We start from the raw sequence: 27,983 nt of genomic DNA on the forward strand, positions 1-27,983 counted from the left end.
ATGGACGCCATATCACATTATGAACTTTTCTCTTGTTAGAAATATAGAACTCTACATGGGCATATGGTTAGCATACGTTTTGGCACGTGAGATCCGGGGTCGATTATCGGTGGGAGCTTATGTCGTTCAGACCCCGGGTTAAGCTGTAAGTCTCAATTTCTGAATCAACCAATTGTTACAAATACTCAGGTCGATAGAACTATTTCATTTTAGAGTTGTGTGTATTTTTCATTTCATCCACTACTTATCTACGTTACTTCGGAGGCTTAGAGTTTAATAGCAAGTACGAGCAAATTTTCTGATGTGCTTTTCCCTATCATTTTTAGAATAACTAAAATTCACATCAAAACTGTGAAAATGTTAAAATTGTTGCTGAATTTCCATTACTAGAATGTATGTCAATTTAATGTTTATTGTTAATGCACTCTCGCTAAATATCAACTTGACGGATGTGTAAAGCTTGATACAATCATTCAACATTTTTACTATTTTATTGTTACTGATAGGAACTCCGAGACAACTGACGAAATATAGGCATCAAACTGGTTCGGAAAGGAAAAATACACACGATTCTTAAATTTCTACAGAAAATAGTTATTTATACGAAAACTTACCGCATTTCATCCGTCAATCCAGTCATCCTACACAATTCAGGAACCAAGTACACCAGTTCGGGCATTCCAGCTCGTCTCTCTCTCGCTTTCGCCTTTGATACCAGCATTGGCTGATCTTTTTGGTCGATCCTCAGTTGATATTTCTAGAATTAATTCACATATTGAACTCTAACATATTTAATGAAAATTCCTACATCAGAAGCAGCGCACACTATGATTCAAGTAAAATCCCACCAGCTTAAAACTCAAAACCAAAGGTACTGCGGAAGAAAAATTGGAATTAAGGAGCGTTCTTCGCATAGACCAATCCTTCTGATTATTATATTAATCGTATCTAGTTTTAACAATACTAATATTACGTACAAGGCGTGCTGGTGACCTATGTCTACTCTTGAACTTATCAATATTTCATGCGTAAATCTCGAACACCTTTCATGGGGATGCTGTAAGCTAAATTCTTACAATGTTAGTGCTGGCTATTCACATATTATATATAGTACTTGGGCAGAACTCGTCACTTGTCAATTTAACCTATAGTCTTCAAACGGTGACAAGATAATCTATGGCAATGTAATGCATTTCCTATGTATCATACGGCCCAATGTGCACTTACGAATCAATATGAAATATGAAGATTAGTGTTGTGTTAAATTAATGTGTTCTATACGTTCAATTAGGTTTATCTAGTTTCCCTAATCATTGGTTCATTAGTGACATTCAGAAGATTTTTGTTACAGTGACTCCACCATCTATACTAAAGGCATCGACTTTTGAACTGGAAGCGTGGCCAAAATCAGTTTCATATTCAGGTCGATTAATTCTTAATGACTGTCTTAATTCTTTCTGGAAGTTCTTAATGACTACCAATTAATCAAAGCTGGATTGGTAATTTGACTTTCTCCTTCTAATGAGTGATTAAACCTTGTACAGAACTCTAGTACTTCGTTCGCTGTACTATTTCTGCATGTGTTTTGCACTGCTGTGGTCTTTTCAACTGATGGTGTAGCTTGACGGGTGAACTACACACAATACATACAAGGTATTTACTGAGTTTTTTTCATTGAGCCACCATGTATTATTTCTCTTATCTGCAAAAATTTTATTCATATTCTTCTCTTATCCTCCGTAAACAATGCTTGACAGGAGACATGGAAGATGACATGTGCATTCTCCAGAAATTAAGAATCAAAGATATTAACATTCTCTTTAAGCATTCATTTAAAGTTTAAACCAGTGATGGGAGCACATTTTTAAGAGGAAACCAAAGGAAACAGTAAAAAGTTTAGGAGAGGTTATATGATTTATTAAAAACACTGTAATTTACCTTTTACAAAATTCTTGTAATGAACGCTATTAACGATTGGAGTTCCTCATAATATGGTTCGGACTGTGGTGTATTGACTCAGTAGTAAAGTTCAATGCCCGTCTGCTAGTATTCTTATAATGTAACTTTCGAAATAGTTTTATTCTTTCCAGTCGCCAGATTCAGTCATACTACGAAGCGGATAGAATTTTCCAGAGGGCCGCATCTGGCTCGCGGGTTACACAAGATTTATTCTAACGATTTTCACGATTCAATATAAAGAAAACTCACCTACTAGGTCTCCCATTTGGACCTGTAAGGTAACAAACAATACTACAACGGTATCAAAATACTACTCAGGGACAGTGTTCCAACCTTTCTTGACTTACACTTTCTTGAACATCCGAGACTAACTTCATTTGATTTTTTTTAACACAATATTAATTTCAGAGAGACGAACCAAAAATGTTAGACATTAAAACTACGGAAGTATTTTCGACATACGTATACTATAGTTTCGATCACAACAAAACTATCACGAAGTTCTCACTATAGTACTAATTTTTTCAATCTACAATCTTGACAGTTCCTGCCAACTCGGGTAATATTTCTCGCATCTGCGGATTAGACGGAAGTTCCACATGCATGCAAAACTGTTCCCTTAATACACGAAAATCATGCCTGAAGTCGACAAGGAAAGGCTCATGTAGTTTTAAAATCACGATGCCTTTTGGTACAATCATTTGATAGTACTTCAGTCCATTCAAAACTACATTTGACATTCAAGGAACTATTACTATTTGACCAGCATTGAGACGAGTTGCCTCCGTGAACTCTTTATTTGATGCGTCATTATATTGTATACTTCAAACGAATTTTGAATCGTTGTTTACAACGGATTTGTTTTAAAGATAAATCAAAAAATATTCTTGTCAAACTGGTTGATATTATATTCTAATATTTTCTGTACTGATTAATACTACATGTAAATTCACGAAAAAGGAACTACAGTACTCAAGTACTTACAGTTCTGTAGTAATCGACGTATGATATCTCTTCTCCCGATTTCAACTTGAATTTAGAAGCTGGTGTAACTTGGAAATCAACATCATCAATGCGATAAGTTCTGTTGTTGTAGTCCGTCAGTACGACCATTCCCAGTACTGCCTGCACAAATATTCGCTGAAACAGAAATATATATTAATATACATGTTGAATGGATGACAGAAGAAAGACAATATCTATAGTTTTGAAGATGTTACGATGCGTGAAGTGGCAATGTGGATGTTTGTAACGCCTGGACTTGTTTGTATCGCTAGGTGATCAACTAGTACGTCAAGCGGGGTAGGACGGAGGCTTGTGTTGAAGCGGACAGATTGGTCATACAAAATAGAGAACCTCTAAATTTCAGATGCCACACTGTAATACTACATCAGATTGCTCAAGTGCATCTAATGTGTCCAGATATTACGTGTCTCGAGGAACTGGGTCGAAGGTTGTGATAGGCTACTTAGCCCATGGCAAAACATCGGCGAAGAAGTCGAAGGAAGAAAAGCTTCAGACAGGGATTACCGAACATTAGTAAGAACTATCACCAACATCCGTAAGGTGAAGCAGGCAGAGGTGAATTCACAACTCAATCAGCACCTGGAACAACCTATTGCAACACTCATAATCTGAACATACACAGTTGGGTTGTAATTTCCGAATACTAATCACCGCCAACAATACTTTAGAACGAAGATTTTGATACCGAGTTATGCGAAGTTGACCACCGATGAACGGCAACATGTAGTATGGTCCGATAACTCCTTTTTACCTTGTTTTCAACAAGTGGCCGTGTTTATGTGCAGTGGACGCCAACAGCAACTTATGCTCCCAACCGTCAAAAATGGTGGCGGCTCTAATTTCGCTCACAGAACGCATTGCTGCCACTGGCTATAAACATTTTAGGTATCCACGTGCATCTTACAGTTGATATTTGAGAACAATGAAGCAATTTTCCAAGATAATGCGCCAACATTCTTGGAGTTATTGAGATGTGGTATTACGAAAAATCAGAACTATAAACACTTCTCTGACCTATCCACTCGCAACACCTCAGAATCATTACACACTTGTCTGTTCTGAAGCTTTGGAGCATATATATTCTTCCGTCCTCGATGACGGAACTGGGGGGTACATTGCCCAAGGGGAATGGTACAATGTTCCTCTGGAAGCTATTTGACATGCTTCAATTGTAATGTGTAGTGTAGAAATGGACATAGATTTTCAAAGAGCGAATTTGTCGATGAACGGTTAGTTGGAGGAAATGTATTAAAAACTGTCGATACACCTAACACAATGGCAGTGTCCAATGTAATGCTATAAAATTCATGAAGCAGTGATCGGAAACGAAGCATATGTGATATTGCCGAACACTAGCAAGGATTTTAAGCAGCTTAGAACTAACGCAATTCAATGACTACAAAACTTAAATCAGCATCTGGAATGATCTACTTCTACATTTAGTCCGAAGAAATGTTCGCCAGCAGGTGTTGCAGAATCCCAGTGAAACTACAAGTAGTCTGTAACAGCAAACTGAAGTGTCGCGATCAACGTTTCGGCGCATCCTAAATTACCTTAACTGAAGTCATGCAAGATCATGACTTTGCAGGAGCTGAAGCTCAGATCATGCTAGATATTTTCAGTACTGAACATGGCTACTGCAGAAATTAAAAGTAGGTTCTCGGTTTGAACCTTTCCATGACGACCGAAATGTGGTTCTACCTAAAAAGTTATGTTAATTAGCAAAATATACGATACTGGTGTGTCGAAAACACGACAAACATGTACATGTATGGATTGAAGTGTGCTGCGGTGCGTCAAGGACGAAAATCCGTGGATTTACTCCTTCGGAAACAACTTGGCGCGTTACATTGCAGACATCCTCGAGTTCTTAGTGGATCAACTGACGTCAGACTAACGACGCGACTCCTTTATAGTGCGCTCTGTTTAAACATCTCAAGTTGAAACAGATGACAATAGAGTAGCTAGAGTTGTGAAGCAGTTGCAGTTGTTTTGTTCGAATCAAAATTATACAGCAATTACGAGTCAGTACTCTAGAAATTGTCATGTTTGGATGACTTTCGGATGAATTTGGATACTTCAGAGTAAAATAATCTAAGGATGTTACAATAGTCTATTTTCTCTGATGAAAATTCAAATCTAGAAAAAGGATTTGAATTTTCGATACTTATCTATTGTATATTTACTTTTCAATAAAGTACATTAATTACTGATTAGCAAAATTACGTACCTTGTAGTCCCTTTCATTTTTTTGATAAATTTCTGTTAGAAGACTAAGCACAGTGTCTTGGCGCATCACCTTGTGTGAAATCTCAGAGCACATGAGAATTGAGCTTTCGTGCTGACGGATAGATGTTATGTACCCTGGCCAAAGCTCCAATTTGAACTGGGTGATTTCTATCTTGGCTTGAGCATCGAAGAAATTTCTCCCAACTAACTGCAAGTTCAGGTGTCCCAAGCATTTTCTCATTATGATATTGAAGAACTGAATATAATGGTGATCACCTGTCTTGAGATCTCCTACCAGCTTTATGGTGATCCTTATGTTTTCATCATCTGAACGTCTTCGTGAAAATACTTCCATCGGCTGAAATACAACCAAATTATTACAAGTCAATAGAAAAGTAAATTGTTTGACTATATGATCTTGATCTTAGTTAAAACTACATCTATCTATCTAAAGACTAACTAGGACAGTGAACACTACTGTCTTATTCAGAAGTGTAATGCACTCTCACCAGAACGGAAAATTTACTACTTTTTTTTTTCTTTCTTAATGTATTGAGTATTTTATATTCTTAACACGGAATTCATAGAAATGTATTAAAGGCAGTTGTCGATTGATCCTAAGTTCACTGCCAGTTGAAACTAACCTCAACTCCAGATTAATCTATATTACATTTACAACATGAACGAAAATGCACTAAGACAACATAGAGAGATTTAGAAGCTTCCTTCATACACGGAATTTACTACTACCTCGACGGTAATAATTATCTACGAAGGTCTCTTATAACAAATTAGTGTAACCAGACTGTACAGAAAGCGGTCCTTCCTGTAGTCAAATTAGCAAGTTCCTACTGGTACAATACCTTTAGATAATTTCAAGCATGGTTAGTGGCGAACACTTGGAATATGGAAAAAGTTATAACCACCAATTTTCTGTTTGTGAAAATTTTAACGCCAGAAACGTAAACGTGAAATAAAATTTATGCCACATTTGACCATATAGGAGTTACAATCGCAGAATCCTGCAACACCTCTCATCCTGATAAATCATAATGGTGTATCCTCCACTTGATGCAATGTAGGGCCAATATACGTCGACCCATCGAATGGAACGGGTCGAATGTATTCACAAAGAAATGGCCGGCCACGCTGCTGACAAACCTTATAACACGTTTCAATGTAAACTTATCAGGCCAGAAAAGGAAGTGTCATTGCTTCAGAATATACGTATTCCTGTCCAATTTAGGTAAGGGCAGATATAAGCCACCCGACATGTAAGCACTTTGTGACCAATAATTCGTAATGCCAATTTACTTTCTCACGCTGGAAGGACCTCCGATTTTTAACTTGGTCGTATCCAAATTTTGTTTACCTTTATGGTTAGTATATAATTTTGACAAGGATTCATATTTTCGGCCTGTCACAGATCCAATGTTGAATTTTGACACGGTAAAATGAGTTAAATTTAACCCTTCTTATCCCGAATTAATTTTTTGTTTTTCATAAATTGTGTTTAAGTACTTCTTTAACAACATAAAAACACAAAAAATAACGTTTTTCGTTTGTTACCTTGTTCATTTCGCTGGAAGGGGGTGTTGCACGGGGCTATTCCACTGTTATATTATATTATGGAAATTCAAGATTAGAAGTGAATATATTATGGCGACCGTCGTACAAATGATAGTTCAATACGTGACAGAATGGAAATCATAAATAAATAAATAAATATAAAAAAACACTACGCACAAGCCAATCTTAATTGAAGGGACCCTTCTCCCACGCACATTCATTTCTTATTCTCTGGAATCAGAACTATGTGATCTCTTCCATCTTAATTCACCAGATACTCTGCAAGACAATTATCACTGTGATGAAAAGGGTCGACCAATCCCTTTCCTCTGTTCCAAAAGTTGAAATGTAATACATAGCCAACTCCCTTCTAAATGACAATTGCAACTCAATCCTTCCACTAGATTCTTAGAACTCACGCTTTGTGGATGCTGACATCAATCATCTAGGAAAACAATGGCCAATATCATTTTTTATTTTAATGCTGATGAGGTAGAGAGAGAAGTATTCGTCTACTCTATCCATTCCACCTATAAACTTATACTGTGAAATAACTGCAAGTTGGGATATTGTAATGAATTTCTTTTCCGCTTGTGAAAACTTCTTTACTGTACATACAGGTTTAGGTCCATGAGAAGTAGAAGCAACTGTGACGATTCCATTATCTATCCATCTTGTGACACACATGCTCCATGTTCAGAACAATCATGGTATCCTCATCTAGCTGCTCCTGATTTCAAATTTTGTTATCCGTGAACTCGCAGCCTGACGGGACATGGTTGTTTCTCGCTATTCCTGTGCCGAAATAACCACACTCACGCAAGTAAACGAATAAGTTCTCGGAAGTAAATAAATTGTCGAAGTGGAAACTACATGGAAAATGAATTACGTTCTCCGGAAAGTAGTCATTCTTACTAATGGAACTGAAACTTTGTTAAAAGCCTTTTCAGTTTCCAGGTTCGTTTCAAAGAATTTCCCTCAGTATACCACACAATTGAAACTTACTGTGTTTACACACCACACTTTGTAACCAAATCTAATTGGTTTCCCTTTGATACATTACTCGTAGCTGTGGTGTCCATAATATTTCACCATGCTGTCATCAAAATTAATTCCTCAACTGGTACAAAATGTCTCAAAAGAATTTTTCGAAGGCAACATATAATGGAACGAATCCTCCACAATTTATCATTTCTGTCAACACTGTTGTCATTACAATGCAAGGAGCGCACTACTTGTTAGAAACAATTTCGTCTCATGCCTAAATTCCGAATGAGTTCATTCCCCATGTCCCTCTGAATCAACCATTAAGTTCCACAAACTATGTAAAGTATGGTAGTGCAATAGCACCATGTTGCCACTTTGCAACAGTAACTTTTACATGTTTACTGTTCCGCCGTTTGCACAAATATGGCACAATTATTACATTAACTTTCAAGTATTAAAAGTAAAATAGTACGGATATTATGAGAAAACAATTAGAATGTTAAAGATACTTAAAACTCGCAAACTGCTCATATATGGCGTTGTTTTCATACAATGAAACAGAAGATGTGGTACAGCGCCGCTAACAACGTTTGGGTGGTGACATATTAGCAACTACGCGCATCCATCTGTTTTTCACTATTGCTGAGTCAAATTTTTGAGCAGATACTTCGTGTTGGTTTTCTGTTTCCATATGGCATCACGGAGATAAAATGGGTTAAGCTGCTGTGTCGAAATTAAGTCGCAAAATAAAATTTTAGGGATCCGGTTATGACGTTGACCACTGATGTTAAAAAGGGAACGTACAAAGTGAGTCACCAAAGAGTAGATTAGATCCAGAGAGATGTGTGTCAATACCAACAATGTAAACTGTGCTGAATCAGCAAGCTGTAGTGCCGCAATTACTACTACTGTTATCTTACGCATCGAGGTAACATTGTTGATAATGCTGTTAAGTCTCACCAGCGCGCAATCTTCACTGGGTACGGTTTGCTTTCCTCTCCATTGCTTCTACACGTGTATGTCGTTGTCATGGCGGCAAGCCCCGTACACGTGTGAATACTGAGTAACAAGAAGCCGCTATCCCTTAACCCTTTTAGATTCTTCGGCACTAACACTGTACGACGCTTATCAATTACTACGCTAGAATTTAGATTATTATTCTTATTATTTTGTTTTGTCTCAGATCTAAAGGGTACAACGTAATAACTGAATGCATTTTACGCTCTTTGCATTAGATGATATTGCGTAATGTCATCTCAAGTTTGGTCTCCAAACGAAGCCATGTGTTTTGGAGTAGAATAGCAATATTTCTCTAATTAGCAAACATTCGAAGGAAAATAAAAATTTCAAGTTATACATCGGTATTTTAGGTCCACAGTTCATCCTTACATTGGGAAATGAACTATAGTTTTCAACCTTTCCTCCTCTCTCCTTCACTTACAATCAATTTTATTTCCGCAGTTACTGTTTGTGAGCAAAAGGTCGAGTGTGTTGTTTAAGAGGTTTGTTGTATTATTTATTAGCGAATGGTAACTAATGGTGTAATATAAGTGTATTGCGTGGTATATTAAAAGCATAACAGCACTGTAGCTGGGCGTTTCCAATAGTACCGCATCTAATTATGCTAACTCAAAACAAGTTTTTTTTTTTTTTCCTCGTAACTATTCTAGATATTGTAGTGAAGTCTGACATTTATATTAGCGACAGACTACAGTATTTTTCAAGGCAGATTATATTCTGGTACCTGTAGCCAAGGCCGCTCCAGAGGGTGCCGCATTTGGAAAACAATCCTTTTAAAAGGGAAAGCAATATTTTACCTCAATATTTCCTTCTCTCGTGCATCATATACACATGCGCACGTTATACTGAAGCAGCTTTTTTTTTACTGTGAAGAATGACGTATGAACCGTGATAGTAGGATAAGCAGAACCTATTTAAATTCAATATTTAAAGGACAAGATTCTAAAAAGGATCAATCTACCTTGTCGACCCGTTCAAACGCAAGTGCCGCAGTATTCCTCAAGGAAATATACTTAACTCTGATACCACACATGAAACTACTACTATGCACCAATACTTACATCAGGATGGATTCTATGCGATGTATATAACATCTGTCCATCGAAGATATATCCCCCTCCTATTTTATCCTTTTGATCCCTCAAAAGAGACTTTCTCACAGCAGTCCTATCTTCAGCAGGTGCAAAGTCAACGTGATATTGATACAGGCACCAATCTGTGGCAGTTAAGATCTGGAAGTAATTTGCTGTGAGCTTCACTGGCCTCCCACTAGTACCTAAAAATGAAGCGCTCTTGTCAGCATTATTGTTATACAGATAATCAAATTTCTTCGCACTTTATTTATTTAAAGGAAATTTTTTTACAGCATAGTCATTACACAAGAATCACCTACACATTTGATCACCATGGAAAAATCCAGCGAGAAAGCATAGCGGAAATAAAAAAGATCTACACTTCTTGAAACATCCTTGGTATTGCATTTCGATTTTGCAGAGAACTGGTATGTTGTTTTTCCAGATGAAATCCAAAGTAATCATTGGCACAATTCACAGATATCTATATTTACGTGTGTAGTGTACTTCAATGGCAACACAAAAAGTTATGCGATAGTGAGCAATGACTTGCAACATGATAGTGCTCATGCACTTTGTGCAATCAAACTGATACATCAAGATGTTAATGAAATCACCGACTCATACAATGAAATGCTCATAATTTATATTTCAGATGGAGCGGCTTCTCATTTTAAAAACAGGCTCCAGCTGTATGAGCTTGAAAAACATTTCCAAGACGATTCAATCAAGAGAAGATGGATCTTCTCGGCAACGGGACACGGAAAAAGTGCATGCGACGGTATAGGTGGGCTCTGCAAACATTACGCAACAACGTTTAATCTTCGAAATAACCCGGTAAGAGCTATAAGGGATGCAGAATCGTTTGTCAACACCGTTTCGGAACTTATCAAAGGCACAAGGCTCTTATTATTAAGTGCACGTACTATTCAAGATTTCAGAAATCAAAAATCACAAGAGTGGGCCAATGTTAAACCTGTGATTGGTATTCAGTCTAGACACTTTTCGCAGGTCGACAATACAGGCACATTCATGGCAAGAAGCACAAAACATGTACTTGAAAAAAATTCAAGTAGCTAACAGTTCCAAAAGAATATATTATACTCTGAATGACCTTCAAATTGGAGATTTTGTTGCTTGCGTCTATGATAAGCAGTGGTGAGTGGGTCAAGGAGTTTCACTCTCACAGGAATTTCGCGATATTACAGTGTCTATGATTCCTCATGGACCTGCAACTTCCTTTAAATGGCCAGCTGAAAACGATGAGTGTAACGTTAATTTGAAAGATGTTCTTCTAAAACTCACTTCGCCGTCTCCTACTTGTGCCTCAGCACGCTATCACTAATTTCCAAGGAAGTGATGCTGGTACAAGACCTCTTTGCTCCAACATGACTTACAGAGAGAGAAGCCAGTATGTAATAATTAACTATGCTATTGATTAATTTTTCATGTTATTTATACATACCACAAAATTATTTAAATCTACCACTATTTGTAACATGTTAAATTCCATATATATATATATATATATATATATATATATATATATATATATATATATATATATATATATATATATATATATATATATATATATTCTAGTGTACATTTATATAAGAATATTGCATCATTGCACTTTTCGATTTACTTCTTCAAACGATGAAAATTAAAAAAGAAAAAGAACTACCACTCCAAGCGCGGTTGCATACCCGACCCCTGTGCAACAAAATATTTTAAAAATTTACGAAAAATTTAATACACAAATCTCCCATTTCTTTTTGCAGGATTCACATAGGGAACAATGAAAGATCGTTCAGGCAGATTTTCAGATTTTTTAAGAATGGCCTTTTGGAGAAAATCCGTCCTAATTTCAGGCGAAAATGACGTTTTATCATGCTTTCACTCACGTTTTCTCACCCATGTGCCATCGTAGATGCGAAACAAAATTATCTATAGGGATCCCAGAAGGAGTATTATATTGTGTCATAATAATACGGTTCTTTTTTTAATCCTTCATACGGAAAATAAATGTCAAAATTCTTGCATTTTACTTTTTTACTAAGTTTTCCGGTGTTTACTAAATACTCTTGTTGGACTGTAATTCGAGTTTTTTTTATATCAGAACGACAAATGTAATCTGAGCACTTCTAAATTAAAAACATCCAATTGTCACAAGTAGTTACTGAATTATGTGTCTTTCAAGATTTTGCTCATCCACTTTCTTATTAAAAATAGTGATTTTCGTCCGAATTTCATTAGCCCATAACTAGAAGACATTTTTTTCTGGGAAACCTCTTTGCAGGTTTCATATCTCCAACAGGGTTACCAAATATATTTTTTTCAAAAAAATCAGAGAGAGTCCCCTAGTCAATTTTGCATATACTTGCCTGAATTGAGATGGAACGGGCCACGGATATGTATTTATTTTTGTAAATTCTTTGGGCCTGAAATACTTAAACCGAAAGAAATTACGAATTTATGTTCACAGACTAAATTGCTAGGCATTTACCATAGCTGATCTAAACTTACTTGTTACTGCTCTTCAAATTTGAGTACACAAGTCTGGTCAAAAGCTGTTCGTCAAAACATGTACGAAAAACGCTAGTGGTTAGAAATGATGTACAAAAATAATCTAGAATTGCTGTGAAACACTAATGTCGATTGAACTTACACCACAATTGTTGTACTTTGTTTCTTGCAGAGAGGAAAGGAAGACAAGTGTTGCTGTTCTGGTCCTACACAAGGCGGACACCCTTCAACTGAACCTTACACAGATTAGTTTATCGTACCATATAGCAAAATAATGAAGTCGTCTGTCGAGGATGAGCCTCGAACTAGTGGACCTGCCTCCGCTAGGTGTCAAAGCAAGGCAAAAATCACTCGAAATCCGGTCCGCAAAACAAACTCATGGCCCTGCAAATCAGGATTTAAAAAAAAAAAAAAAAAAAAAAACGGATATTTTTTTTTATTATTATTATTTATTTATTTATTTCAATGTCTTCGGGGTAAAAATGTTAAAATATGTTTTACATTTCATAATTGTCATTGTCAGCACTTGCAACAATTTTCTATTCAAATGGCTTGAAAAAATGCCCGCCGTTTTGAAATTTTATATTGGATAACCGAAAAAATCTATACAGTAAATTTAGAATGTCTTGTGCTCCAATCCTCAAAAATTCAACTTAAAAAAAGTCAAAAAATTGCTGATAGCACTGATACCCGCATTTTAAAATTTTATGCCGCCAAAATATATACAACTAATTTAATCTCTCGTGCTTCTACTTGGAAAATTTTAACTTGAAATACCGAAAACTGCCCTTTGTAGCGTTGATATCCGCTATTTTGAAGAAAGAAAAAAAAAAGCGCCATTTTGTAATTTTACGTTGGTATGCCGAAAAAATCTATACAGAAAATTTAGAGTGTCTCCAGTTTGTATCCTGAAATTTAAAATACCAAAGGTTGAACACTGTGTGGTACAGGTACACAAGCGAACAAATGTAGATCGAGTCATCCCAGGAGCCTGTGACGTTCGCCAAATATGAATACCAAATAGCTATATTAATTTAAGCCATAATTCATCAAAATGTCTTATATGAAATAAATATTTTTCAACGTAAAGTAAATTGCTTTATTGTTGAAGTTCACTTTCGATGCTTTGTGCGTGCAATTACGGGAATTTCTCGAGCACTTGTTGCAAGACGGTTCTTTCCCGAAAATTAATTTGAAACAATTAACAAAGATAGGCCTATAAATCATATTTTATAAAGTAAATATTTCAAAGTGTCATAAATGAAATTAAATATCTTCCAGCGTAAAATAAATAATTTTATCGTTGAAGTATTCACTTCCGATGTCTTGTGGGTTCAATTGCGGGAATTTCCCGATCACTTCTTTCACGACGGGTTTTCCTTGAAAATGCAGCTTGCTTTACTGTACATCGAAACTTAAATTAATACTAAAGTTTGAATTCAGCACTTAAAATAGTAAGCGTTACGTAATCTTGGGAGCTCCGAGCATTAAGGTTAATTTTGACGAGAATTTTTACGCTATTGCTGGTGTTGATTCTACAGAATGCACTGAGGAAAAAAATGTAGGTGGCGTACTTAAAAAGATAGGTTACATGCGTAATTCCTGTAGGTTTTGGACTTAACATACAGCAGACGCATAACTGAAAACCCATGTTTTATAATACTTTCTGTATAAGTGTTTCATCTATACGTACTTTCTGTATGGAACAATATAGGTGGTCAGGATCTCGCATACAAATGGACGTATAAAACTTATAGCTGACGAAGGTAACGTAAGTATATGCATGTGATATACAGAAAACTAATATGTTAGACATCCTGCAACGGCATGATGTAACACCTAAGGGCAGTGCCTATGTAGCATACGGATAACGTATCCTCCGTACTGATTTCTATAGTAAGCAAGAGGATACCATATAGTTTTATAATATACCGCTGTCCGGAGAGCGGATTTTTCTGTGTGCTTATTTGATGGTTGCAACAAATGACTGAGCTGAACTGTCATTGGAAAACTAAATTTTACTGAATACTTTTGTTACCGTGAAAGGTAAGAAATAATACTAATAGTTTTACTAATGTATTTACATATTTACTGTTAGCACCGGCACCTATGATCTTAAACCTGTCAACGTATGAGAAATAACGTTCCTCGGCGGCACCGAGTCAGGAAGCACACTATTCACGGGAAGTATTTTCTAAAATACAAAATTGTTTATTTTACTTCAAATAGGCTATAAGCATAATCCACACATTAATTTGTTCTATTATTATCTCAAGCTGAGTTTTTTAAAATTCATTCATTCAGTGCATTCAGAACTTCATAAAGGTCTTGTGTTGAATGTTGTTGACTACCGTAACATGAAAGCATATAATTCGCCCAAAGGAAGTTCAAAATCTGATAAAAATAACTTTCAATGTGATCACCTTAGTTATACCAATAATATACTAAAAGAAAGGTCAAAAACCCAGCTGGATTTTTTCAGGTGGGTCCAACCCGAAAAAACCCGCTGAGTTTTTTTTCGGGCTGGGTCCACTTGGGCAAACCCTACTGCAAATGAACATGTCGCTATCATCAATGAAAAGGGAGATCAGTGAAGACCTAGGACTGCAGGACAGGGTAGTAGTTAAATTAGCGCTTGATAAGAATGCGATGTGGGATATGTAAGTTACTCCTGCAGCAGTACGCAGATAAGTATTGACAATTTTGTTTACAGATGAGAAAAATTTTAGTTTAACATCTCAGATATAATAAAATATATGCTACAACCAGTACTGCATCATGTAGCAAGTTCCATAAATCCAGTGAGGCTATCACCCTCCATCAGTAATAGTTTGGCTGGGAGTATCGTACCTGGGTCCTACTAACGTCCACTTTTGCCAAAAATATGTAAACGGGGTCATAGTGTATCAAGAGGACACTCTTGATAAGGCGGTTAAACACCTTGTCACTACTATAATCAGAAGTTCTGAGTGTTCAAACGGGACAACAACAGCCCACAAGGCGAAGACTATGCACGAGTGGTTTAGTCGCAACAAAACTGCGTCCATCACCACCGAAAAATGGCCCTCGTCCAGTAGTTAAGAAAACAAGATCTGGTCCTACTTGGACAAGTGTGTGCTTAACATCACATGATTACGAAGTTTGCTACAATGAAATCAGTAGCTGACACACGAATGTAATGCGTGCTGTCACTGATGATGGGTCGCACCGTTTTTGAATAACTTATGTACCCATTGATTCTAAACTTACCCATATACAATCATGTCCAAAATTATTGTCGCATGTCTATAAATATGTTGTAGGAATATAAATCATATTCACGAAGAAATTAAATGTCGACTAAAAGCAGGGAATTCGTGTTACTATTCGGTTCAAAATCTCATGTCGCGAATTCTGTCAAGGAATTTGAAGCTTAAAATATATAAAACTATAATGCATGTTGTTCTGTATGGTTGCGAAACATGGTCGCTTACTCAAGAGGGAAGAACATAGACTGAAAGTAGTTGAGAACAAGATCCTGAGATCCAATATTCGGACCCAAGAAGAATGGGAATGGCGGAAACTTCATAACGAGGAAATACATAATTTATACGGTTAACCCAGCATTGTTAGGGTCGTCAAGTCAAGGAGGCTTAGGTGGGCAGGTCATGTAGCTACAATGGAAGAAAGTAGAAACGCTTTCAAAGTCTTGACTGGAAGACCAATCGGAAAACGACCATTAGGAAGACGTAGGTGCAAATGGGAGGACAATATTATGATGGATATCGCAGAGATAGGAATACAATGTAGAAACTGGATGCAGTTAGCTAAGGATAGAAGTCAGTGGAGAGCTTTTGTGAACGCGGCATTGAACCTCCGGGTTCCATAGGCCATAGAGTTAGTTAGGAATATAAATTGATAACGAATTCGCTCAGTATTTCTTATAAGGTTAGTGTGTATATAATCGGCAAAGACATGTATGTGGAAAATTTCATGTGAAAATAGCAGTAAATAAGAATAAAACTAAAATAAAACTTTCTTGTCCATTCAGCAACATTTTGTTTCAGTCATTCTAATTTTCGTGTTTATAATTCTTTTCCTATGAAATTTACCACAAATATACATTTCCCGATTATACACATAGTAACAGTATTAAAAGTACCTTGCAAAAATTATCAAATTATATTCTTACATAAAGACAGATATGCGACAATCATTCTGGACATGAGTGTACATACTGCATTACCTTCTTTCCACATTTCGTTTCATTTTTCTGGTCTGCTAAACTTAAGACAGAACTTTTGACCAGACAGTACATAACGTTTTGCAACATACTTATATTGCAGTTCTGAAACTGCCACCGATTAAGCTATGGTTGGTGTCAGTATTTTCTTATTTCCCTACCAAAATAGTGTTTTCTTTGGCCAAAGATGGCATTGGAATGCATTTTTTCTTAATCGCAGTTTCCAACTTTCACCCTAAAGGATTATCGTTTCGAAGGGGAGAAGTGTCCTCACTGCGCGAAGAGGATTCGTCGCGAGAAACAGAAGTGAGCAGAGAAGATGGACAGTGCACGGGTGGCCTTGTGCACTGCGTAAAATTAACATTTCAATATAGACAATCTAATTTCTCATTATGCACCTTGCAATACAACAATTGGTTATCAAGAACAATCAGCGTACATGTTTACTCGGCATTCAAGAGCGGTAGTGCAAGACAATGTGCACGTATCACATCCATTTCGTGTTTGAATTAGAAAACAAGCAAGCGATCAAGTGTAACAATAGATTCAAGTTACATATTTAGTTAATTTTATTATTCTACAATTAATATTCATATATTTCTCAAATTGAAGGGTAAGGGGAAAAAAACAAGGAATGGCCATGTATGTGCTTTTTCGAGTGCTTTGTCTTATCTGTTGGCTACTCGGCTACTCTTGGTACTATTTGACTGTATACCATGCATACGGAGATGTAAAAATGTCCATGTAAAAAGGGGCCAAATATGTAACTAACCTTTTCTTCTTACGCGGTTTTCAATATTAAATCGCAGTTTTCACACCGAAAATGCAGTTTTGTGACATTCCTTTTTTCCCCTTACCCTTCCAATTGATCTATAGCTGTTACTCAACGTATTATGTATATAATAAATTAAATACGATTATTATTCGAATCGCGTATCCGTGGAAGACCCTCAATGGAAATACAATTCAGTTTATAACTAAACAGTGGTCCTCCAATTAGCGCAACAATCACACATACCAAACAGACTGAATGTGCCCCATTTTCACGAATCCGTTATAAATGCTTTCGCTGTTAGCACCGATTTTCAACAACAGTTATACCTTGTTTCATTAGAAACACTGAAGCTACAACGTTAGAGCTGGTAACTGATCATATTGTTCCAAAGCAGACCAACTACACACTAACATCATTAACACCCAATTAACCCCTTCAGTGTGGGTAGCGAGTTAACTCGTGTCTTCAAAACTCACCTCCTGTGCGGATGGCGTATATATACGCTTTCATTTTCCTTTGGCTATTTTGTATTGCGTATGGCGAATATTCTTGCCCATAGTATGAGTAATGTTTTTGCCGACAATATTTAGCGAGTTTGCGCTCACCTAGGAACCCCAAGAGACCACACAGAAAAATTGGGCTTAATCTGTTGAGGAATTCTCAAATTTTGTGTAACCTAACCATATGATGATGATAACCATAAATACGACAATGACAAGTTATAGTAGCTAATTAGCAGCAACAAAGATCATAATGCCGAAAATTTCATTGTGATTGCTTGAGAGGTTCAAAAGTTATTAAAAGGTAACAAATTCTAAAGTTTAAAAAAAAAAAAAAAAAAAAAAAACCCACCTACTACACTTTTTACAGCGGTTCGAATCTGAAAATTACGCACTGAAGGGGTTAAGTATCAGTTACAAGGGTGGATCAATAACGCACAACTATTAATGTAGAAATGTAATAGATAACGAAAGAATACGGGGCGTCTACTAAAATTCTAAAATGAAATTCCGTGACCTTTTCTTTCGAAAACCATAAAATTTAGTAACATTTTCCAGAGCAAATTTGGGTACGAATTGGGCCAAATTTTCATGCATGATATAAGCGTGCTTTGCTTGAGATTTGGTAGTGTCTAAAGCCGACCGTAGAAACTTTTGGTGGTGAATTTTGACGTTTTATACAATAATATTTTCCAGTTTATACTTATATTTGTACAGATGGAAAAAAATCGTGACCCAAAAGCAAAATTTCTTGACTTTCATGGCCGTTTTCTGATTTTGTGACTTTTCCATGACTTTCGTGATCGGTAGACACCCTGGAATATATACAACGAAGACTCACATCAAAGCTACTTTTCAACATAATCGCTGAGTCAACACATTTCTCCCATCGTGGCCACCCCCAAAATACACTGTTCCTTTGGGAAAATAGCCATAGGTGCACAAATTATTTGACTGGTTGAAATTCGTTAGGACTGGTGCTAGGTTTTTTATATTGTACCAGATGCGAAGAAATAGCTAAAAGAAATATCCTCCCTGGGGGTGTGGCTAAACGACTTCTACTGCGTCATTCAAGAGTTCTAGAGCATGAATACGAAAAGGTATATTTGCGTTGGGTCGTGCCTGATAATGTTGGCAGTACCCTTCAGCTTCAAGTGTACAAGATGAAAGATGGTAAGACATTGACTTCAGATGAGCAAAATTTTAGAGCATTACCCGTTACCTGAGTTGAGTGAAAGAGTCCGTTAAAGTTTAAACATACAAACTGGGAATAGGACTGGTACGGAATACACCAGTCATCAAACGTATGCCAAGATTGTGAACTGGTTCATTTCGCGTAATGTGCTGTCTGGTGGATCCATATATAACCTATCCATAGTCCAAGCGAAGGCTACTAAAGTTATGGGACCATGTTCCATACTTCTTGAGATACTTTCAGCAGTATCGTAAACAGCGATATTTTATATCCTGCAGGTGGACTGCCCAAAAGAGCCTGTGATGAAACTAAAGGCCAAGAAGTCGGATGATAACAAATAAGGAGTGTACGACCTAGATAAAAATCTAGAGGATATGTACAGTGACGTAAATGACAAAAATAGATAGTCTTGAGGGAAAGCCAAATCCAGTGGTCGTTTATCAGTGTAGAAGCATCTCCAGAGTTTTACCTGTTTAGCAGGAGCATGAAAATCAAAAAAGCAACAGTAAGTAAGTCATCCACATACAACATCCTATGAACGCCAAATAGTATCTGTGTAATAGCCATTCACGCAAGAGCAGTTACATTTGACACAAGTGGAACGACATTGTTTTGCAGAAAACGGTAGGAGAGAATGGATCCTACTAGGATTCGCAGATAGAAGTAAATACATCCGAAAACACTTGACGAAAAAAGCCCATTTGGCCTCATATTCCACAAATATTGTCCATTATACCGGCTTTGCTTATTATATACTGTAAGTAATAAACTGAGCAAAGGAACGAATTCTATTCATAGACAGTTAAATGGTCCGCACACTAGAGTAGCACCCGTTCACATAGTTCATGTATTTTTGAGTTTAAAAAACTAAAACCAAATAGACATTACGAATGAAATTTGCTCCAACTAATTTATCACTTCTAATATTACTCATTTCGCTTCTAAGCAGTGCACCTAACGTTCTACTCACCTTTCTTTGAATCTATCTGTTCTGGTTTAGTTCGAATTATTTCAGTTGGTATTGGTCGCCTTCCTCGCATGGCCCCACGCCCGGAAACAGGTACATCACCACCGCCTCCTACTGGGCCTGAAACATTGAAAAGAAGCCTAAGAGTATATTCACTACCCTATCTTCCTTACATGTGATTTCTATTAATGCTTTACAGAGTTCTTCGTAATCTGGACCTATTGCTTTCTACAGATGTTAAAATAATGCCCTCTGATATGTCACGTATTTCAATAATGAAAGGTAAGGTCCGACATTAGTATTTTTTGTAACTAGAACTAATTTTTAGTTACAGGAGTAAGTACCGCTGTGTTAAAAGCTTCTATCAAGATTGTAGTCTTAAATTACAAAATAAAACAAACAAAAATAAAGGAAATAAATAACCCTACTACACTTTTAGAAGTATTTCAATTACTAATACTTCTACTACTACTACTACTACTACTACTATTCTACTATTACTTTTAATATTCCACATTCGTTTCAATAACGTAATTCCCCACTTAAATTCAGGCTTTCCAATGCTAATGGAAAAAATATAGGAAATCATGGCGAAAAAATATAGGAGGTTTTGTGAAGCTGTGAGAAAGGAACATTTCAATTATCCAATAGGTAGAAATTAAATTTAAAAAAAAAAAATACATGGAATTTACACCAATTGTTACATGAACACACATTCTACTCTAAATATAACTAAATGGGTAATTATCTCGTTGCAAAATTTTATACGAGTTTCTTTGTGTTTTCGTACGTAGCTCATCATTACTAAGGCAACGACATAAGGACACTGTAAAAAGGATCTGCATCAGAAAATCAGTGTTTGTAAGTATAAGTCTCCAAGATGTGAATATTGCAAGATCCTTTTCAATAATACACGTAAGTTGTAAAAATCAATAAAAAATTCATTTAAAAAATCACAAAACACATGATACAAAGAGTTGGTTTGTTAAGTATCTAAATACACAATTGCACACAGAACTGATACGCCTAAATAAATTATTTATAGGTCTTCAAAATCACTACTCCATAGAACTTTTTAATAAATATGACGAAACTAGTTTATTTCTTATTCCATTTTGTAGGTGTATGAACTTTGCGTTAACTGTATACTGTTTGATGTAATTATTTTTAGGCAATAAACAGGAAAGGACGAAACAAGTCTTCTCCATTCAACCATTTAACCACCCTACTGTGGAAACAGACTCTCCAACCACCCACACTATCTCCTAATGTTATTTTCACAAGTGGAAGTAGCAATGTCACAAAAATAGATAGTTTCGTTAAAATGTAGGAAAGATAGGAGTTTATAGGAAGAGACGCAAATATAAAGTAAAAAATAGGAAATATAGGAACTTTGGAAAGCCTGTAAATTTTACATATCTAAATTTCTCAACACTCACTATTAAGTATTTGTCAATCAAGAACATTTGCCATCGAAGGATTGACGCTTTTTGTGAAAGAAATGAAATCTTTAAGTTTTACGTCCCACGGTTATGCTAGTTAGGCTAAAGGAGACGGTGATAATGAGAGATGAGTGAAAGGGTGGAATGAAGAAAGTGGGAGGAAACGGGAGAACCCCGAGAAACCCCACGAGCACGATGTTTGTCCACCACAAAGTTCACTTGGCGGGGGCTGGGATCGAACCCGGGACCCCAAGCACCAGAGGTGAACGCTCTACCACTGAGCCACCGCGCCCCCCACTTTTTGTGAAAGAATTTAGGACAAAATCATACCCAGAGACCCCGAATGTAAGATGTACAAAAACTAGTTTCAGGGTTACTAAAATTCCAAAATGAAATTTCGTGACTTTTTCGTGACCTTTTCTTTACCAAATCATAAAATTTCCTAACGTTTGCAAGAGCGAATTAGGTCGAATTTTCATCCATGCGATAGAAACGTACTTTGCTTGCGATTTGGTAGCGTTTAAAGCTGACCACAGACATTTTTGGTGGTGAATTTTGACGTTTTATAGAACAAAATTTTCCAATCTGTACTTACATTTGTACAGTTAAAAAAAATCGTGACCCAAAAGCTAAATTTCGTGACTTTCATGACCGTTTTCTGATTTCGTGACATTCGTGACCGATAGACACCCTGAGTTTCTTTCTACCAAGTCTCACGAAAAATAAGCCCAACCCTGCCCGCAAGGCGTACCAAGCACAAGTGCAATGTACTTGATGTGATAATCTTCCTACAGGCGATTGAGTAATTTTCCTGATCACCTCAATAAAGGATAAGTTGTCACACTATATCACGAAGAGAACAAAATAAAACCTTCCCTCTTCCTTTGACGTTTCAAGTTTGAACAACCAAAAAAGAAAGTTTCGAAACTTCGTTTTTTTTTTCACTCCCATAAAAGGAAGGAAATTATGTAATACTTATTTCACTATGAACGAAATAATTCATTCACTCTGTTCTACTTCGTATCTCGTTAACTTTAGTTTTGAAACCTTTTCGGAACAAAAATTTTCACGACACTTTCGAAACGAGAAATCATCTCATCTCATCTCGTTGTCAGCACTGGCGAAAATCATGAAGTTTGTCTTGATGTCGGGATTGGAAGTGCCTATTCCTGCCATAACATAGATACGACTCAATCATGAACTCATTGAGTTACAAGGTCAATGGTTCTTCTAGGTCACACCATGTGTGTTGAACATAGTATACGTAGATATTCTAAAGTTCTTACATTCCATTCTACTTTCTCTATCCAGTACTCCCAGAATTCACTTTCTTCACTAATGCACGAAGCTTTCCTTTAGCGTTCGATGCATATTTGTAAGATATATTAAACTAAAGGTTCCATTTCATTTCAAAGCAATATAGCACTAATCCAGTCTGTTGTATTCAGTGTTTCCCTTACGTATACTTCCAGACCCCCACGAGTTTGCCAACAGCTCAATCCGGAACTCAGATTAATTAAATTGTGATCAGTCACTAGTGCAGCCCCTCACATTTTTATTTGTCCCCCACCCACAATTTTCTGGAAGAAAGCTGCTTCGTATTCCAAAATCACTTTTCATTGTTCACACTGAATTCAGTTTCAGTGCTTGAGCACTGATAGAACTTGTGGGTAGAACAAATTTTTAATAATTTAATTCACTATAACAAGACAACAAGACAACTACTAGTAAGAGAACTGTAAACAACCATATATGAATTCTTTTACATGTTTTCCTATTTTCCTCAACACAAGGATTGTTTCCCCTATCTGAAACTTCTAAGCTTGAAAACTATTACTTTCCAGAAATCACTGGATTGTTTGGAGCATACTACACTGCAGGTCTTTCGATAGACCTAAATCACGTAGACAGGGTTGGGAGTATATTTCTTATGTAACTTGGGCGACAATTCTTTCTTTAGTTTCTGTGATGCACTAGAGCGCTGATCATACTAACTGGGACCGGACTCGATCCAGATAAAATTAGGATAATCGGGAAAAAGGAAAAAAGCTATGAATGTTATACTGTAGTAAAGTAGAAAAAATCATCACTGTAGTAAAATACTGCACTGTAATACATAGATAATTTTACAAACCATACGAAATATGTAGTGGTGTATAACAAAAAAACAGTAGTATGGTATGTAGGCAATGTTTGGAATCGCTAGCTAGCGCCCACATTCGCACCGTTATATACTGTCCGCAAACATCACTAACGAATTATTAGTGTTCCCGGCAACTTTACGATTTTTCGCAACAATTTTTTATTTTTTTATATTTTTGCTCTGAAATCGATCCAGAGAACATATTTAACTACCATGCGAAATATCTAAATTGATAACAAATAGCAATTAATGTCTTTACCACTAATCTGCATTCTCTGCATTCTTCCAGAGAGTTCATCTCCAGAGGCGCCAGGATCCGGTCGCGCTCCAACTCTGTGTGTAGCACGCCCACTTACAGGAGCTGACGGAGCAGGCTGAAATCAAATCAAAGGTTATGGATTAGTTTTCCTTCTATAAAAACAGTTTTAATAGATCTGGTACGTAACTGCTAGGTGTATCAGACTAGGGACATTCAAATATTACATGTGCTACAATACAATTATGTACCATAACAAGATGTACTTTACTAATATCATTATACAACCAAGCGGCAACACGCGAAGAAGGAAACAAGAACTAAGAATCAGTGTCATTAAAGTTTAAACATACCGTCCTGTACCGCCCTTCTATTATCCATATGAATCATTCGAACTGTTGCAATGTCAAACTTACGGCAGTATTAGAAAAGATTAGTACTGAAGACTTAGAAAAGGAATTCTACCGTCAAGATAAAAATCTATAGTGCTTTTAGTTTCCACGATTACTGGCTGTTCAAAATTATGGACACTTGTCAACTACAATCCACTGGTACGGGAAGTGACCGGAAGCAGTGATTAGAACACCATGGTAAGACACAGATCAGGTTCGAGTAACAGAGCAGTAGCACTTCTGTAATCCTACAAATATTGTAGGACTAGAAAGGTAATTCTTCACGCAATGCAAATGTCTATTTGCACACACTCTTGCTGTATCAGTGATTCGATAGATTACTCAGCTCCTAAAGAATAAATGAAGTACTTCTCCCTTTGAGTAAACGAAGCTCTTATACGATGCTTCCTTCATAAGCGAAATCCGATAATGTTCAAGTACACATTTTCACCAAGGTTTATAAACAAAAACGCACAAGACTGAAAGTGTCAAACAATGATCCGAAACTAATTCGCTTAATGAAATTTTCATTAAAACACCATTCACACGAGGTTTATCAAACGAATTTGCTTTAAAATCAGAGCTCACATGTAGGCTCTTTCCACGCATATGCATTTTCCACTGATACTTTACAAGCATTGGATAATAGAATTAACTTTTTTCGATTTATTTTTGCCTGTACAGTACATATATTTTTAAAATACTGTTATTTTAATTGATTAGGTTCTATTCGTCTGAGATACCTCAACATTTCAGCTTACCCTTGCATGCTACTAAGTTACTGACTCTTCAAGTACCTTTCTAGTATGAAATACAGAAATCACCGCTGGCTTTTTCGGGCTGGGCCCACTTGGGCAAACCCTGCTGAAGGGTCACATGTGTGATGATGCTGTACGTATTTTAAAAATACTCTTTTGTAATGGTTTCTTTTAAGGAAGTATGATAATGTACGTGCGTGTTCATCACGCAGTGAGAGCCTGGATTACTAAGTCCAATTTCGAAGTCTGTATGACAGGTCTCCACGTGCGTCCACGTGTCGACCTAAACTCATGTGATGGTTTGATCTTTGTGCTTACGATTGTTTTATGTTGTAGTTACAATACAAGGCTTGGCACATTCCGGGAGAATTCACGTACTATTATTAACATCACGGTCTTTTTTGCATACATATCTCCGTATACCATTCGTATATTCTTGTATTTTATTGTATCTGGTGTTTTATAAACTAAAGTGGAACTTCAATAATTCTATTCAAGGAACAGTAACACTTTGTTATTATTTGTTGTGGAACTTGTAAAACTTTTGTTTTTTCGTAACTTCTACCAAAGTGAGATTCTACTTTATTTGAAGAAAAAGAACCTGCGCTAGACACAACGTCAATCATACAACAGAACTCTTTCTCGTTAACGCTAAACCCGATGGCAGAACTTTGTCTTTCTGCTATGAGCTTTTGTAAGTCAAATTTTCTGCAGGAATTCCAAAATAAAACAAAGTATTTTGAACTATACGAGCACAAAAAAGCACGTTTCACGTTTCAGCTGCATAGAACTTCCGTCGAAATCCCGACTGGCAAGTCAAATTGTCTAATCAATTCTGCAAAGTCCCAAACACGCACTTGCCCGCCAAACAGCAGAAACTAAAATTTGATTAGAAGATGGATGGATTACAATATACCTCGAAGTCCGATAATGTCCAGATCGAGTCCTCACATTTTCCCATTAGGTAACTCAATTACATAAATGTTATAATCTTCATGACATGTCACTTTCGTTTTGTAAAGAAAATAGAAAATAACATCAATAGTCACTTTCAGCAGAACAAACACTTATGATTGTTAAAAATCCACTTTACGCGACGTATTAAAAAAAAAAGTAAGTTCAAACTATATTTATGCGAGTCGTCCGTGCATTGAAGACATCTACATATAGCAGGCGTGTTTTTATACTTTTCTGTTGGAGTTTTTTTTTTTTTTTTTTTTTTTTTTCCTCTGGCAATTTTTCTGCACAGGCGCGACAAATTTTCTGCGATCACATCACAGATCGCGACATGTTCTGCTATGGGGACGCTAAATATGGTTGTATTATATTACCATAACCTTTATCACTATGTAACTATGATCATTTCAACTATTGACCGTAAAAATAACTTTTTGAGCCGTAAATGAAATATACACCGAAATTGAAGGACGTTGCGGGAGAGAAAGGTACTGAGAAGTCGCATCACCTGTTGCGAAAAAACACCATCCGGAATCTGAGACCGTGCCACACTTACGAAGGGTTAATACATCTCTTCATCGAATATTTAATGGCGTGTGGGGCTCAAAATGTGACTAAAAACAAACATGCACGCACTGAAATTACACAATTACCTTTAAAAAAAGATACCAAGTTTAATACCCCATGAATATGTACTAAGTGTATGGGATACTTATGATAATGGCGGAATGACAAAAGTGGAAGAAAATAGGAAAACCCTGAGAAAACTCATGAACAGTTTTTATCCACCTCAGGACCAACTTGGCGGGAACTGGAATTGAAGCAGGGATCCAACTTGCCAGAGATGAAGTTCTCCCATGAGACACCTGTGGCCTCTTTAAACCCTACCATTCACAGATACGACAAATACAAATTTGTCATAACGGAAGATAGCTCGTAGCATATCGTTTGGAGGTGTTGCTGCTATCTGCGGGTCAATTCTGGGAACTTATCAAATCACAGTTACAAGGTAAGTAGATAAGACTTGGCTATAACTCAAACTAATGGATTTTAAGCGATATGTGGTTACAAAGGGAACTACGCAGCATAATCAGCATACAGGTACAAAGACTAGTGTTAAATTCTCAGTCCATCAACACATTTTTCATTGAATTTCATTGAGCTTGCACTTGAACAAGATATGGACTTAAAAAAACTTCTATTTATGAACAAGAACACTTTCCTACTATATTTGTCATCTTTTTAACCTGCACTTCAAATTGTCCAAACATTTTCAAATTATCAAATAAACTGAAAGAAAAATTCCCAATTGCTATGATAATTTCTCCAATTTCCACCAACATCAAAAATCCAGCACTCATTCTGGCATGGGAGAAGACAATTGATTATTTCAACTAATTCAACTTCTCATAATTACCATACTGAAGAGCGATTAACGCTTGGGGCACTTACTTGTTGAGCCTGAAACCCTGGCGGCCCTTGCTCTTGACGCCTCTGCTGCTGAGCCTGAAAACCAGGGGGTGCTCTAGTTTGCTCCTGTCGCGGAGGTCCTCCGCCTGGTCGCTGGCCAGTAGGTGGTTGTTGTCCGCGAGATCGGGCCCTCGCGCGTCCACGCGCACGTGAAGAAGGTTGATTATCCATACTTCACTGGAAAGTAAAAATACAGTATATAACCAAAATAAAAAAAATACTGAAAATCCACACTTAAATACATTTTCGATTTAGAGATTCTATCACATTGAATTAATGCACAATACGTACAAGTCCTGCTACGTTAGGAAATTGAACCAGCCGAAATATGAAAAGTTAACTGGATACATCTCTAGCAAAGGCTAGTCAAGACTTTACTTACCGTTATATTACTTGGTATTAAAAATAACTTCCGAACTGACTGATGACGTGCGAAAGAGAATTAGTGACGTTTATTTTCCATTTGAACTATAACATTACAAATGGCTACAATATGTATCAATAAAATACTAAT

General features: G+C 36.6%; 1 protein-coding gene across 2 annotated transcripts in view; it reads right to left on the minus strand.

The window, feature by feature from the left end:
- LOC145668064 (piwi-like protein Siwi) overlaps window positions 1-27,983 on the minus strand; it is a 75,450-nt gene that overhangs the window by 36,992 nt on the left and 10,475 nt on the right. For both annotated transcript variants that reach the window (XM_081735564.1, XM_081735565.1), the window contains exons 2-8: window positions 27,452-27,646; window positions 23,896-24,010; window positions 20,055-20,171; window positions 9,852-10,066; window positions 5,216-5,572; window positions 2,944-3,099; window positions 615-757 (exon numbers count right to left, since the gene is read on the minus strand). In XM_081735564.1, coding sequence (XP_081591690.1) covers window positions 615-757; window positions 2,944-3,099; window positions 5,216-5,572; window positions 9,852-10,066; window positions 20,055-20,171; window positions 23,896-24,010; window positions 27,452-27,640 — 1,292 coding nt within the window. In that variant the 5' untranslated portion in view covers window positions 27,641-27,646. The remainder of the gene's footprint in view (window positions 1-614; window positions 758-2,943; window positions 3,100-5,215; window positions 5,573-9,851; window positions 10,067-20,054; window positions 20,172-23,895; window positions 24,011-27,451; window positions 27,647-27,983) is intronic.

The sequence above is a fragment of the Thermobia domestica genome, chromosome 13 (genome assembly GCF_964235325.1).
Source record: "Thermobia domestica chromosome 13, izTheDome1.hap1.1, whole genome shotgun sequence".
Classification (NCBI taxonomy): Eukaryota; Metazoa; Arthropoda; class Insecta; order Zygentoma; family Lepismatidae; genus Thermobia; species Thermobia domestica.